Source organism: Carcharhinus amblyrhynchos, unplaced genomic scaffold, assembly GCF_965287045.1.
Source record: "Carcharhinus amblyrhynchos unplaced genomic scaffold, sCarAmb.v2.hapA scaffold_560, whole genome shotgun sequence".
In the NCBI taxonomy this organism is placed as follows: domain Eukaryota; kingdom Metazoa; phylum Chordata; class Chondrichthyes; order Carcharhiniformes; family Carcharhinidae; genus Carcharhinus; species Carcharhinus amblyrhynchos.
The window spans coordinates 20,956-37,569 of record NW_027650300.1 but is presented as its reverse complement, the minus strand read 5'-3'; the positions used below and the strand labels follow the sequence as shown (position 1 = coordinate 37,569).

General features: G+C 46.7%; 1 protein-coding gene across 2 annotated transcripts in view; it reads left to right on the top strand.

Annotated features, from left to right (window-relative positions):
- The window catches only part of ttc33 (tetratricopeptide repeat domain 33), a 72,181-nt gene that overhangs the window by 53,401 nt on the left and 2,166 nt on the right, over nt 1-16,614 (top strand). For both annotated transcript variants that reach the window (XM_080184093.1, XM_080184092.1), the window contains exon 4: nt 6,424-6,555. In XM_080184093.1, coding sequence (XP_080040219.1) covers nt 6,424-6,555 — 132 coding nt within the window. The remainder of the gene's footprint in view (nt 1-6,423; nt 6,556-16,614) is intronic.

Here is a 16,614-nt window from a genome sequence, read left to right as displayed (position 1 = left end):
AATAAACTTAAAAACTTACAAAGGCTGTAAATTGATGGAACAAGTCAGAGTGAATAAGCTGTGAGAAAAGATTAAAGAGGCTTAAGCTTTACAGCCTAGAAAGAAGGATTAAAAAGTATTGAAGTTAATATAGTATTAATTGCCATGGATAAGATGTACCCAGATTGTTACTGTGACTCATGCTAAGAAAGAAAAATTAGAAAACATAGATTTGACTAAGGTTGATTGGGGAAGTTCATTAAAGGCATGACGAATATGTAAAATGACTCTGTATATTGCAACATTTGTACGCTCCTTTCTGGCACAAAACACAACAAGAAAAGTGGCCCAGCCATGAGAAATTAACAATAGATCCAAAGAAGAATCATATACAGTTGCTAGAAAAACCAGCAAGCCTGAGGATCGGGAGCAACTTAGAATTCAGCAAAAGAAGACCAAGAGATTGATTAGAAGGAGAAAAATAGAGTTTGAGAATAAACTTTGAAATAACATAAAAGTGGTACTGTAAAATCTTTATAAGTTTATAAAAGGAAAAAGATTGCTGAAGCCAAATGTACAGTCAGAAACAAGAGAATTTATAATCGAGAACAAGGCTGAGCAATTAAACAACTTCTTGAACATAGAACACTACAGCACAAACAGGCCCTTCGGCCCACAAGTTGCATTGATCATATCCATACCTACCAGGCCATAGAACTATCTGTAACTCCAAATCCCATTAAATCCCATGTACTCATCCAGAAGTTTTTTAAAAGACCCCAGCGAGTTCGCCTCTACCACCACCGACAGCAGCCGATTCCACTCACTCACCATCCCCTGAGTGAAAAACTTACCCCTGACATCTAACATAAGAACATAAGAAATAGGAGCAGGAGTAGGTCATCTAGCCCTTCGAGCTTGCCCTGCCATTCAATAAGATCATGGCTGATCTGAAGTGGATCAGTTCCACTTTCCCGCTCTCTCCCCATAAGACGGTGTCTTGGCGTTTATTGGTAGGGGGATTGAATTTAGGAGCCGCAACATCATGTTGCAACTGTACAAAACTCTGGTGCGGCCGCACTTGGAGTATTGTGTGCAGTTCTGGTCCCCACATTATAGGAAGGATGTGGAGGCTTTGGAGAGGGTGCAGAGGAGGTTTACCAGGATGTTGCCTGGTATGGAGGGGAGGTCCTATGAGGAGAGACTGAGGGATTTGGGGTTGTTTTCGTTAGAAAGAAGGCGGCTAAGAGGGGATCTTATTGAAACATATAAGATGATTAGAGGTTTAGATAGGGTGGACAGTGATAGCCTTTTTCCTCGGATGGAGAAAGCTAGCACGAGGGGGCATAGCTTTAAATTAAGTGGTGGTAGTTATAGGACGGATGTCAGGGGTAGGTTCTTTACCCAGAGGGTGGTGAGGGATTGGAATGCCCTGCCTGCTGCAGTTGTAAATGCGCCTAGTTCGGGGGCGTTTAAGAGATCCGTGGATAGGTTTATGGATGGAAGGGGTTTGGTTTAGGTTAGAGGGTCATTGCTTTTTAACTGGTCGGCGCAACATCGTGGTCCGAAGGGCCTGTTCTGCGCTGTAATGTTCTATGTTCTATAACCCTTAATTCCCTTGTCTATCAAAAACCTTTCTACCCGTGAACTTAAATATATTTAACGAGGTAGCCTCCACCACTTCACCGGGCAGAGAATTCCAGAGATTCACCACCCTTTGAGTGAAGAAGTTCCTCCTCAACTCCGATCTAAACTGCTCCCCCCCTTATCTTGAGGCTGTGCCCTCTAGTCCTGCTATCCTTTCTAAGCGGGAAGAATCTCTCTACCTCTACCCTATCCATCCCTTTCATTATCTTATACGTCTCTATAAGATCCCCCCTGATCTTCTAAACTCCAACGAGTACAGACCCAGTCTGTTTAGTTTCTCTTCATAGTCCAACCCCCTCATCTCCGGTATCAGTCTAGTGAACCTCCTCTGTACTTGCTCCCCAGCACCTTAAACCACTGTCCTCTCGTGGTGACCATTTCAGCCCTGGGAAATAGCCTCCGAGAATCCACCCTGTTTATACCTCTCAACATTTTATAAACCTCTTTCAGGTCGCCTCTCAACCTTTGTCTCTCCAGGGAGAAGAGACCTAGCTCCCTCAACCTACCTTCATAAGGCATGCCTCCCAATCCTTGTAAATCTCCTCTGCAACTTCTCAATAGCTTCCACATCCTTCCTGTAGTGAGGCGACCAGAACTGCGCACAGTACTCCAAGTGGGGTCTGACAAGGGTCTTATAAAGTTGCAGCATTACCTCCCGACTCCTAAACTCAATCCCTCGATTAATGAAGGCCAGTACACCATACGCCTTCTTGACCACATCCTCCACCTGCGAGGTCGATTTAAGAGTCCTATGGACCCGGACCCCAAGGTCCTTCTGCTCCTCAACACAGCTAAGACTCCTACCCTTGATATTGTACTCCTTCATCCCATTGGTCCTGCCAAAATGGACCACTACACATTTATCTGCGTTGAAGTCCATCTGCCACTTCTCCACCCAGTCTTGCATCCTATCTATGTCACGCTGCAACTTCTGACATCCCTCCAGACTATCCACAACACCACCAACCTTCGTGTCATCGGCAAACTTACTAATTCATCCCTCCACTTCCTCATCCAGGTCATTTATGAAAATGACAAACAGCAAGGGCCCTAGAACAGATCCCTGGGGCACTCCACTGGTGACTGACCTCCATGCAGAAAAAGACCCATCCACAACCACTCTCTGCCTTCTGCAGGCAAGCCAGTTCTGGATCCACAAGGCCAAAGCCCCTTGGATCCCATGCCCTCTCACCTTCTCAAGAAGTCTTGCATGGGGGACCTTATCAAACGCCTTGCTGAAGTCCATGTAAACCACATCCACCGCTCTGTTTCGTTCTGTTTCCAAAGAGAAGACACAGATAACTTCCCAGAAATACTAAGGAATGATACATCTGTGAGAAGGAGAAATTGAAGGAAATTAGGACAACTAGAAAAATATTGTTGGAGAAATGAATGGGACAGAAAGCGGATAAATCCCCAGAGCATGGTAATCTACATCCCAGGGTACTAATAGAAGTGGCCATGGGTATGTCGGTTATCACCTTCCAACGTTGTGTAGATTCTGGAACACAGCAGATTGGAGAGTGGCAATATTTAAAAAAAAGGGAAAGAAAAGAGAAAGAAAAAAGAATTACAGAGTGTTTGACCTAACATCAGTGGTAGGAAAATGTGATGTGATAACAGGACACTTAGAAAATATCAGTGGGATTAGACAAAGGCAACATGGATTTATGGAAGGGAAATCATGTCTGACAAATCTACTGGAGTATTTGAGGAAATAACTAGCAGAATAGATAGAAGAGAACCAGTGGATGTGGCGAACTTGGATTTTCAGAAAGCATTTGATAAAGTCCAATGCAAAAGGTTAGTGTGCAAAATGAAATTACATGAGATTGGGGATGATATATTGGCATGGATTGAGAATTGGTTAGCAGACAGGAAACTGTGAGTAGGAATAAATGGGTCTTTTTCAGAGTAGCAGGTGTGACCACTGGGGCCCTGCAGAGATCAGTATTTGGGTTCCAACTATCCACAATATACATCAGCAATTTGGGTGAGGGAACCAAATGTAATATTTCCAGATTTGCTGATGGTACGAAAGTTGGTGGGAGTGTGAGAGGTGGGGAGGATGTTAAGAAGCTTCAAAGTGATTTAGACAAGTTGAGTGAGTGGGTAAACACACAGCAGATGCAGTATAAAGTGGATAACAAGGTGATTTAGACAAGTTGAGTGAGTGGGTAAACATATGGCAGATGCAGCATAACGTGGATAGACATGAAGTTATCCACATTGGACAGAGACACGTTATTTAAATGGTGATGGATTGGGAAATGTTGATATACAAAGAGATCTAGATTACTTTGTATACCAGTCACTGAAAGCAAGCATGCAGGTACAGCAGGCAAATGGTATATTGTCCCTCATTGCAAGAGGATTTGAGTACAGGAGCAGCGATAGCTTGCTGCAGCTGTACAGGGCCTTGGTGAGACCACACCTGGAGCATTGTGTGTATGAGGGAATACACTTGCCATAGAGAGAGCACAGATACGTTCACCAGACTGATTCCTGGGATTGGCAGGGATTGTCAATGAGGGAAATGTGGGTCGATGGGACCCACATTCAGTGGAGTTTAGAGGAATGAGAGGGGATCTGAACGAAATGTATAGAATTCTGACAGGGCAGCACTGCTGAAAGTGGAACAATCTCCAAACAGATTAATAGAGGCTGAAAGAATGTACAAAGTTAAATGCCATATTCCAGCAGCACGGTGACACAGTGGTTAGCACTGCTGCTTCACAGCTCCAGGGAGCCGGGTTCAATTCCTGGCTTGGGTCACTGTCTGTGTGGAGTTTGCACATTCTCCTCATGTCTGTGTGGGTTTCCTTGGCATGCTCCGGTTTCCTTCCACAGTCCAAAGATGTGCGGGTTAGGTTGATTGGCCATGCTAAATTGCCCTTCGCGTTCTGAGATGCGTAGATTAGAGGGATTAGTGGGTAAATATGTAGAGATATCAGGGTAGGGCCTGGATGGGATTATGGTCAGTGCAGACTCGATGGGCCGAATGGCCTCTTTCTGTACTGTAGGGATTCTAAGTCGTTCCGATGGGAGAGTTAGTGTACCAGGGAGGTGGCAGCAGAAAATAACTGTGAGTGATAGTCATCTTTTAATTCAACTATAAAAATAGCTTTAAAAACTACCCAATCTGTGCTAACTTAGTACAAATATTGCAGCATTTGTTTGCCTTCAAGGCTTGAGGGGAAAGCCAAGATACATTGCAATAAAACTGTAAGGATAGCTGAGTGAGCCAAGGAGCTCAGACTGGACTGGATCTCAGCACTGAAGTGCTTGGTCGTGCTTTTGGTTGTTTTGGTTTCTGAGTACTACAACAAGCCATTGGAAACCTGTGCTATACGCAACTTGCATAGGCCAGGGAGGGCTGGGAACTCGGAGGCTGGGTGTTTCCTTATCCTTAACCCGGGATCTGGTGGACACTCGGTATGTGGAATAGAGAGTGGTAAGTCAGGCACCCCAGCTCTCAGAGGTATCTAGCCTGGATTCCCACTGCCATCAGTCAGCCCAATGAAGAATCAAGGAGCAAAACATAGAAACTAGAAACAGGAGGAGGCCACTTGGTCCTTCCAGCCTGCTCCACTATTCATGCCGATCACGGCTGATCATCCAACTCAATAGCCTGATCCCGCCTTTCCCCCATATCCTTTGATTCCCTTTGCCTCAAGTGCTATATCTCACTGTTTCCTGAAAGCTTTCGATGTTTTGGCCTCAACTACTTTCTGCAGTTGCAAATTCTACAGGCTGACCATTCTCTGGGTGAAGAAATTTCTCCTCATCTCAGTCCTAACCCTCATGTATCCTCAGACTATGACCCCTGGTTCTGAACACCACCACCATCAGAAACATCCTTCATGCATCTACCCTGTCCAGTCCTATAATGGTGATGCCACTGGACTAGTAATCTCTGGGGACACTAATTCAAATTTTTACTTTATTCAGTCAGAGATGTGGGTGTTGCTGGCTGGGCCAAGATTTATTGTATCCCTAATGACCTGGAAATGAGTTGCATTTCAGAGGGAATTTAAGAGTCAAACACTGTGCTGTGGGTCTGGAGTTTTAGGGATGGACAATAAATGTTGGCTTTTAATTCCAGACTTTTATTGAATTCAAATCTCACCATCTGCAGTGGTGGGATTTGAACCCGGGTCCCCAATGACCTGGCTTGCTGGATTACTGGTTCAGCAACAATGTCACTATGCCACTGCCTTCCTGCCATGGCAGCTGAGAAACAGCTGAGTGAATAGTTTGAGCCGACACTTCAATGTCTTGGGCTTGCGTTGTACCTGTGCAGACTCAGGTGGTTGTGCAGCACAATGCTACTCTGTCGTTGATTTGCATTGTGCGTAATCCTTCCCCACCCAAGGCCATGGGGCACAAGTCAGGTTGTGATGGAATACTCTCCGCATGCAGCTCAACAACACTCCAAATTCAACACTCTGCGGGACAAAGCAGTCTGCTTGATTGGGATCCCATCTACTGCCACCTTAAACATCCACTAACTCCACCCTTACCCTCCTTCCACTGCATCTTTCAATCATCTAAAACAACAAGGGCAGCAGACAACTGGGAACACCAACACCTGGAGGTTCCCCTCCCAACTCAACTCACCATCCTGACTTGGAACTATATTGTCCACCATTCCTTCACTGCCTCTGGCTTAGGGGAGATGACCCAGCTCACTAACTCCTGGACTAACCTTCCTGTTTCCTTTCCTGACAGGTATTGATACAGATTGGGTGACTGACATCAAGGTCCTGTACTAATCCTTGTGTTGTCCTCTCCCAGGTTCTCATGATGCTGAACGAGGTTTTCCAGGCAGTTCAAGCTGCAGAGATGGCCGTCCGTCTGAATCCCCAGTGGTGGGAGGCACTGCAGACCTTGGGTCGTGCTCAGCTCAGCCTGGGGGAGATAACCATGGTGAGTTCCAGTATTTGCATTAGTGGATGTATGGCGTGGGAGGGGTATGACGGAGCACTGGCTGCCTCAGGTTCTGCAGTCCTTCTCTCTACTGCTCCAGACTCTCTTTGACTGAGAACCTGGCTGAAGGGGCAGAGAGAATGTATAGGTCAGCAGATAGCGGGGAAATGACAGGGTGGTTTTAAAACTGCTCCAAAGCCAAACACTTCCAAATCTGGTGTTCTTCCTCGGGGATCTCCAATTATACCAAAAAACCCAAACATGAATGGAGAGGAGGGCGCAGGAAATTGACAGGGCTGTGCACACTCCCTCATTGGGACAATAATAGATCCGAATTCACCCCCTCATGGGACAATGGACAGGCCTGAATTCACCCCCTCACTGGGACAATGGACAGACCCAAATTCACCCCCTCACTGGGACAATGGACAGACCCAAATTCACCCCCTCACTGGGACAATGGGCAGACCCAAATTCACCCCCTCACTGGGACATTGGACAGGCCCGAATTCACCCCCTCACTGGGACAATGGACAGATCCGAATTCACCCCCTCACTGGGATAATGGACAGACCTGAATTCACCCCCTCGCTGGGACAACGGACAGACCCGAATTCACCCCCTCCCTGGGACATTGGACAGACCCGAATTCACCCCCTCACTGGGATAATGGACAGACCCGAATTCACCCCCTCCCTGGGACATTGGACAGACCCGAATTCACCCCCTCACTGGGACAATGGACAGACCCGAATTCACCCCCTCCCTGGGACATTGGACAGACCCGAATTCACCCCCTCGCTGGGACAATGGACAGACCCGAATTCACCCCCTCACTGGGATAATGGACAGACCCGAATTCACCCCCTCCCTGGGACAATGGACAGGCCCGAATTCACCCCCTCCCTGGGACAACGGACAGACCCGAATTCACCCCCTCCCTGGGACAACGGACAGACCCGAATTCACCCCCTCCCTGGGACAACAGACAGACCCGAATTCACCCCCTCCCTGGGACAATGGGTGACGCAGTGGCACAGTGGTTAGCACTGCTGTTTCACAGCGTCAGGGACCCGTGTTCGATTCTTGGCTTTGTTTACTGCCTGTGTGGAGTCTGCATGTTTTTCCCGTGTCTGCGTGGGTTTCCTCTGGGTGCTCTGATTTCCTCCCAGTCCAAGATGTGCAGGTTTAGGTGGATTGGCCATGTTAAAATTGCCCTTTAGTGTCCCGGGATGCGTAGGTTAGAGGGATTATCAGGATAAATATGTTGGATTACAGCAATAGGGCCTGGATGGGATTGTTGTCAGTGCCGACTCGATGGGCCGAATGGCCTCCATCTGCACTGTAGGGTTTCTTTGATCTTCTATGATTGTATGGCTCACTCCTCACAGACCAGACAGGAAGACAGGCACAGCAGAGTGCTTTCCCAGCACTGATGTTGGTTTGAAATGAGGTCTCTGTTTTAGTGCAGGAATTGCAACAGCCCTTGACGCACAGCCAGATCCCACAGAGGGAACACCGCACCCGGAGGTTGCCCTCCAAACAACTTACCATCGTGACTTGGAAATATATTGTTGTTCCTTCACTGTCGCTGGGTCAAAATTCTGGAACCCCCTCCGTAACAGCACTGTGGGTGTACATAGTTCACATGGACTGCAGCGATTCAAGAAGGTAATTAGGTGGGCAGTAAATGCTCAAGGGGCAATTAGGGGTGGGCAGTAAATGCTGACCTCGCCAGTGACACCCATGTCGCCTGAATGAATGAAACAAAACATGTTGAGAGAATCAGTCTTGAATGATTCTTGATTGAGGCCAGGAAAGCAGGGAGATCTCCTCCTGATCCATGGGATCCTTTACACTCATCATCCAGTGAGCTGGACCTCAGGATGGGTGTTTTATCAGGAAACAAGGAGCAATAATAAGCTAAATAAGCATTTCACTCAGAAGGATGAGGGAGGATCTTATTGAAACTTGCAGGATACTGCGAGGCCCTGGATAGAGTGAACGTGGAGAGGATGTTTCCACGAGTAGATAAACTAGAACCAGAGGGCACAACCTCAGGCTAAAGGGACAATCCTTTAAAACAGAGATGAGGAGAAATTTCTTCAGCCAGACGGTGGTGAATCTGTGGAAATCTTTGCCGCAGAAGGCTGTGGGGGCCAGGTCATTGAGTGTCTTTAAGACAGAGATAGTTAGGTTCTTGATTAATAAGGGGATCAGGGTTATGGGGAAAAGGCAGGAGAATAGAAAAAATATCAGCCATGATTGAATGATGGAGCAGACTCGATGGGCCTAATTCTGCTCCTGTGTCTTATGGACTTATGTTCTATGGTCAACAAATTTCAAACAAAAGCATTATTTTGCTGTTCCCATCTTGTTTCTACTGCCTGTTCTATACACAGCTTCCAAACAGAGCCAAGGCACAGCAGAGGGATGTAGCTGGGAGATAAGTGCAATTCCCTGCCCAGTGAAGCAGTTGAGGCTCATTGAAAGTTTTTAAGGCAAGGATAAATAAATTTTTGAATAGTAAAGGAATTAAGGGTTATGGTGAGCAGGCGGGTAAATGGAGCTGAGTCCATGAAAAGATCAGCCATGATCTTATTGAATGGTGGAGCAGGCTCGAGGGGCCAGATGGCCTACTCCTGCTGGTAGTTCTTACGTTCTTATCAATTCCACTGTCCTGCACCAACATAATGGTAGCCACAATTCGATAGAAGATCCTTGCTGAGGAACAGATGGCGTGTAGATGTGTATAATTTTGTGTGTGTTAATATGTGGGATAGTGTTCTTTTCCTCATCACTAAAATCTCAAACACAAATCAAATTGGAATTCCCAGCAGAAAGCTTGAGTTAGATTTTGATTTCTCCAAACTTGAGTGTTTTTAACAGAGTTGATTGTTAAGAAGTGCCTCTTTTTAGTGATGTGGCATTAGAATTCTATCTTGCTTTTAGCTCACTTACTGGAATTGGAGAAATGGCAGGCTATGCGGGTGTATATTTACATAAAGCGTTTCAGTCAGATTATTCCCACAGATCCCTAAATAAAATTTATTCATTAGTCACAAGTAAGGCTTACATTAACACTGCAATGAAGTTACTGTGAAATTCCCCTAGTCGCTGCAGTCCAGCGCCTGTTTGGGTCAATGCACCCTAACCAGCACGTCTTTCGGACTGAGAGAGGAAACTGGAGCACCCGGAGGATACCCATGCAGACACAGGGAACATGCAGACTCCGCACGCCAGTGACCCAAACCAAGAATCAAACCCGGGTCCCTTGCACTGTGTGGAAGCAGTACTAACCACTTAAACATGCTTGCTGTTAAAATCTCTTGGAAATAGCTGTGTAGGAGATGTACGAGATACCATTGTCTGTATTGTGGCACATTCCATCCCAGGAATTCAAAAAACATCTCACATCACCTGAGAAAGCAAACATTGATATCAGATCCTGTGTGTCATCCTATCTTCCAGCTGCTACAGCACAACACAGAATTATTTTATCATCCGTGTTACTCAGCTGAGTTCAGTCTGGAACAGTCCCAATCTTGCAGACTGTTCCACCTCTCTGCAGTCCAGCTCATCACTGCTCTGTGTATTAGATATCACGGGTCATTACCACCCGCTGTACTGGAGACCTTGGGGTCATCATTCACCCAAACCCTTTTCCCGTTTACTGCCACTGCACACAATCCCATTGGACCCAAACCTCTTCCCATTCACTCCCGCTGTACACGATCCCAATGAACCCAAAGCCCTTCCCATTCACTCCCATTGTACACAATCCAAATGAACCCAAACCCCATCCTGTTCGCTCCCATTGTACACAATCCCAATAGACCAAAACCTTTCCACATTTCACTCTCACTGCACACAATCCCAATGGACCCAAACCCATTCCCACTGCACACAATCCCAATGAACCCAAACCCCTTCCCATTCACTCCCACTGCACACAATCCCAATGGACCCAAACCCCTTCCCATTCATTCCCACTGCACACAATCCCAATGGACCCAAACCCCTTCCCATTCACTCCCACTGCACACAATCCCAACGGACCCAAACCCCTTCCTGTTCACTCCCATTGTACACAATCCCAATGGACCCAAACCTCCTTCCATTCACTCCCATTGTACACAATCCCTATGGACCAAAACCCCTTCCCATTCACTCCCACTGTATACAATCCCAATGGACCCAAAGCCCTTCCCATTCACTCCCACTGCACACAATCCCAATGAACCCAAACCCCTTCCCATTCACTCCCACTGCACACAATCCCAATGGACCCAAACCCCTTCCCATTCATTCCCACTGCACACAATCCCAATGGACCCAAACCCCTTCCCATTCACTCCCACTGCACACAATCCCAATGGACCCAAACCCCTTCCCGTTCACTCCCATTGTACACAATCCCAATGGACCCAAACCCCTTTCCGTTCACCCCCACTGCACACAATCCCAATGGACCCAAACCTCTTCCCATTCACTCCCATTGTACACAATCCCTATGGACCAAAACCCCTTCCCATTCACTCCCACTGTATACAATCCCAATGGACCCAAAGCCCTTCCTGTTCATTCCCACTGTACACAATTCCAATGGACCCAAACCCCTTCCTGTTCACTCCCACAGCACACAATCCCAATGGACCCAAACCCCTTCCTATTCACTCCCATTCTACACAATCCCAATGGATCAAACCCCTTCCCATTCACTCCCACTGCACACAATCCCAATCGACCCAAACCCTTTCCCATTCACTGCCGCTCCACACAATCCCAATGGATCAAACCCCTTCCCATTCACTGCCGCTCCACACAATCCAAATGAACCCAAACCCCTTCCCATTCATTCCCACTGCACACAATCCCAACGAACCCAATTCCCTTCCCATTCACTCCCATTGTACACAATCCCAATGGACCCAAACCTTTCCACATTTCACTCCCACTGCACACAATCCCAATGGACCCAAACCCCTTCCCATTCACTTCCGCTGCACACAGTCCCAATCGACCCAAACCCCATCTGTTCACTCCTATTATACACAATCCCTATGAACCGAAATAATTTCCATTCGTTCTGATATCCATGATTAGCAGCAAGGATCTTTGGTTTTTGGCTCAGGATTTTTTTGGCCAGATCATTTAATATTTGATGGCAATTTGTGAGACTTACAGCAATAAGACAGGTTGGAGTGTTCCCCATGAACTATTTCACTGATGATATTGGGACACGTGGAGTTGTTTATCTTATTTATTATTCAAGTGCTGGAGCCAACAGCATCATGTCACTGAGTTAGCATTGCGACATCAAAAATGATTGACAGCTGTTGCATATAAACACAGTATTTATCAGTCTGCAAGAAATAGAGTTGGCCGTTAATAATTTGCTCAGTAGAGTGTTGACAGTATTCTTCAAACACAATCACCATTTCAGAATATCAACCGGAAACTGATAAGAGGCCAAGAAATTGAAATCTGCATTATTATATTTGCCTGGTCACAGTGAGGAATAATCAGGGACAGGTACAGCACAGGGTTAGAGACACAGTAAACCTCCATCTACACTGTCCCCCATCAAACACTCTCAGGACAGGTACAGCACGGGGTTAGATTCGGAGTAAAGCTCCCTCTACACTGTCCCCATTAAACACTCCCAGGACAGGTACAGCACGGGGTTAGATACAGAGTAAAGCTCCCTCTACACTGTCCCCCATCAAACACTCCCAGGACAGGTACAGCACGGGGTTAGATACAGAGTAAAGCTCCCTCTACACTGTCCCCATCAAACACTCCCAGGACAGGTACAGCACAGGGTTAGATACAAAGTAAAGCTCCCTCTACACTGTCCCCATCAAACACTCCCAGGACAGGTACAGCACGGGGTTAGATACAGAGTAAAGCTCCCTCTACACTGTCCCCATCAAACACTCCCAGGACAGGTACAGCACAGGGTTAGATACAGAGTAAAGCTCCCTCTGCACTGTCCCCCATCAAACACTCCCAGGACATGTACAGCATGGGGTTAGATACAGAGTAAAGCTCCCTCTACACTGTCCCCCCATCAAACACTCCCAGGACAGGTACAGCACAGGGTTAGATACAGAGTAAAGCTCCCTCTACACTGTCCCCATCAAACACTCCCAGGACAGGTACAGCACAGGGTTAGATACAGAGTAAAGCTCCCTCTACACTGTCCCCCATCAAACACTCCCAGGACAGGTACAGCACGGGGTTAGATACAGAGTAAAGCTCCCTCTACACTGTCCCTGTCGAACTTACTAACCATGCCTCCGATATTCTCATCGAAACTGTTTATAAGATGACAGTGGACCCAGCACTGATCCCTGTGGCACCCTGCTGGTCACAGGCCTGAAGTCTGAAAAACAACCCTGTGTCACCACCTTCTGTCCCCTACCAGCAAAACCATTTTGTATCCAATTGGCTCGTTCTCCCGGATCCCATGTGATCTAACCTTCCTGACAGTCTACCATGTGGTACCTTGTACCTTCCAGGAACAGTCAATCTTATTTTTGCCTCCTGTTTGTCAATTTTGAACCCTTCAAGTGACACAACTGCTTCCCCATTCACTGTGACTAGGGCAGCATCTTCCTTGGGAAAGGCAGATGTATTCGTGTTGAACTCAGAACGAGGTGAGAGTTTCTGCTTGAAACATCAAGGCAGCATTTGACCCTGACAAAACTGAAATCAATAGGCCACAACCTCAGACTGAAGGGACGATCCTTTAAAACAGAGATGAGTTGGAATTTCTTCAGCCAGAGAGTGATGAATATGTGGAAATCTTTGCCGCAGAAGGCTGTGGAGGCCGGGTCATTGAGTGTCTTTAAGACAGAGATAGAAAGGTTCTTGATTAATAAGGGGATCAGAGGTTATGGGGAAAAGGCAGGAGAATGGGGATGAGAAAAATATCAGCCATGATTGAATGGCGGAGCAGACTCAATGGGCCGAGTGGCCTCATTCTGCTCCTATGTTTTATGGTCTTATGGAATCAGGGAAAACTCTCCACAAACAACAAAGATTGTTGTCCCAGAACATTGCAGCAGGAATTCCTCAGGGTAGTATCCTAGACTGCTTCATCAATGATCTTCCTTCCATCATCAGATTACAAGTGAGAATGTTCGCTGATGACTCCTCAATGTTCAGTATCTTCGCTTTTCCTCAAATTGTGAAAGAATCATGGCTATATGCAGCAAAACCTAAATATTCAGGCTGATAATTCGTAATTGCACCATACAAGTGCCAGACAACAACTGTCTCCAAAGAGGGAGGATCTAGCCATCTTCCCTTGACATTCATTGCCATTACTATTGCTGAATCCCCACAGTCAACATCCTGAAGGCTACCATGACCAGAAGCTCAACTGGCCTTGTGGATAGTCTGGAGGGATGTCAGAAGTTGCAGCGTGACATAGATAGGATGCAAGACTGGGCGGAGAAGCGGCAGATGGATGTCAATATGGATAAATGTGTAGTGGTCCATTTTGGCAGGACCATTGGGATGAAAGAGTACAATATCAAGGGTAGAAGTCTTAGCAGTGTTGAGGAGCAGAAGGATCTTGGGGTCCGGGTCCATAGGACTCTTAAATTGGCCTTGCAGGTGGAGGACGTGGTCAAGAAGGCGTATGGTGTACTGGCCTTCATTAATCGAGGGATTGAGTTTAGGAGTCGGGAGGTAATGCTGCAACTTTATAAGACCCTTGTCAGACCCCACTTGGAGTACTGTGCATAGTTGTGGTCGCCTCACTACAGGAACGATGTGGAAGCTATTGAGAAGGTGCAGAGGAGATTTACAAGGATGTTGCCTGGATTGGGAGGCATGCCTTATGAAGATAGGTTGAGGGAGCTAGGCCTCCTCCCTGGAGAGATGAAGGTTGAGAGGTGACCTGATAGAGGTTTATAAAGTGTTGAGAGGAATAGATAGGGTGGATTCTCAGAGGCTATTTCCCAGGGCTGAAATGGTCACTACGAGAGGACACAGGTTTAAGGAGCTGGGAAGCAGGTACAGAGGAGATGTTAGGGGTAAGTTTTTCACTCAGAGGGTGGTGAGTGAATGGAATTGGCTGCTGTCGGTGTTGGTAGAGGCGAATTCACTGGGGTCTTTTAAAAGACTTCTAGATGAGTACGTGGGATTTAATGGGATTGAGAGTTACAGATAGTTCTATGGCCTGGTAGGTGTGGATGTGATTGGTGCAAATTGTGGGCCAAAGGGCCTGTTTGTGCTGTAGCGTTCTATGTTCTATGGCCTAGCCACAAAAATACTGTGGCTACAAGAGCAGGTCAGAGGCTAGGAATCCTGCGGCAAGTAACTCATCTCCTGACTTGACACCGTCCGGGATAAAGCCACCTGCTTTATTGGCATCCCATCTACCAGGTTAAACATCCATTTCCTCCACCACCAATGCACAGTGGCAGCCGTGTGTACCATTTACAAGATGCACTGCACCAACTCGCCAAGACTCCTTCGACAGCGTCTTCCAAACCTGTGACCTCTACCATCTAGAAGGATAAGAGTAGCAGATACCTGGGAACACCGCCACCTGGAGGTTCCCCTCCAAGTCACTTACCATCCTGACTTGGAAATATATCACTGTTCCTTCACTGTCGCTGGGTCAATATCCTGGAACCCCCTCCCTAACAGCATTATGGATGTACCCACATCACTTGGATTCCTGCAGTTCTAGAAAGTGGCTCACCACCCCACCACCTTCTCAAGGGGCAATTAGAGATGGGCAATAAATGCTGGATTAGCCAGCGATGCCCACATCCCCTGAATGAATAAAAAAAACTCCACAGCCATGTCTCTGCCTCCATGCATTAATCTATTTTCTGACCTGACTGTTTTACAGGAAAGGGCTGGAGCCTGGATAGTTCTCTGTCTGCCTGGTACAGAGCTTGCTTTGGTTGTTGTGTGCCAGCTGCGTCACAGCCCAGAAGCTTGCTGTGATAGTGGAGTCGGACACTTTAGGAACTTTCAAGCGGTTATTGGATAGGCACATGGAGCACTCCAGAATAATAGGGAGTGGGATAGCTTGATCTTGGGTTCAGACGTAGCTCAACACAACATCGAGGGCCGAAGGGCCTGTACTGTTTTGTATTCTATGTTCTAAGCAATGGCAAACAGGGAGGGCATTACTGAGCCTCGCCCTTTTGTGTGCAATCAGAGTGAAACAGATGTATGGGGTTGCTATTAACATTCCAGCCGATATGGATTTGAGTGTAATTGGAAAATATTACTCTGGCAAGGCTGCTGTGAATGTGGAAAGTAAAGCAGCTTCCTTCTGGAAACTAGTCCAAACTGACTGGTCAGGATCCAGGACCAGAGGATTGGAATACAGCTATACAAAACCCTGCTCAGACCATATTAATGTACTGGGAGGTGTTGTGGACACCACACCTTCGGTAGGGTATGTAGATATTGGAGGGAGTGCAGCAGAGATTTACCAAAATGACCCCTGGACTCCAAGGCTTACCTTACATGGCGAGGTTACAGAAATTAAGGTTGTATTCTCTTGAATTTAAAAGGTTAAGAGAAATTTGCTAAAAGCTTTCAATATGTTAAGTACAGGAAGCATGTTGATAGAAACTATTTCTGCTGGTTGGGGAGTCTAGGACGATGGGACCAAGTCTAAATGCTGCCCCAGACGGCCATACTCACATCCCAACGCTGTGCATTGTTTGTTTGTACACTTAACACTGTGCATATTGTTGGGTGTTGGATAGTAACACTGCACATTGTGTTGTATAGTAACAGTGCATTGTTGGGTGTTGTACAGTAATGCTGTGCATTGTTTGTGTTGTACAGTAATGCTGTGCATTGTTTGTGTTGTACAGTAATGCTGTGCATTGTTGGGTGTTGTACAGTAACGCTGTGCATTGTTTGTGTTGTACAGTAACGCTGTGCATTGTGTTGTACAGTAATGCTGTGCATTGTTGCGTGTTGTACAGTAACACTGCATTGTTGGGTGTTTTACAGCAATGCTGTGTATTGTTGGGCATTGTATAGTAACACTATGCATTGTTGGGTGTGGAA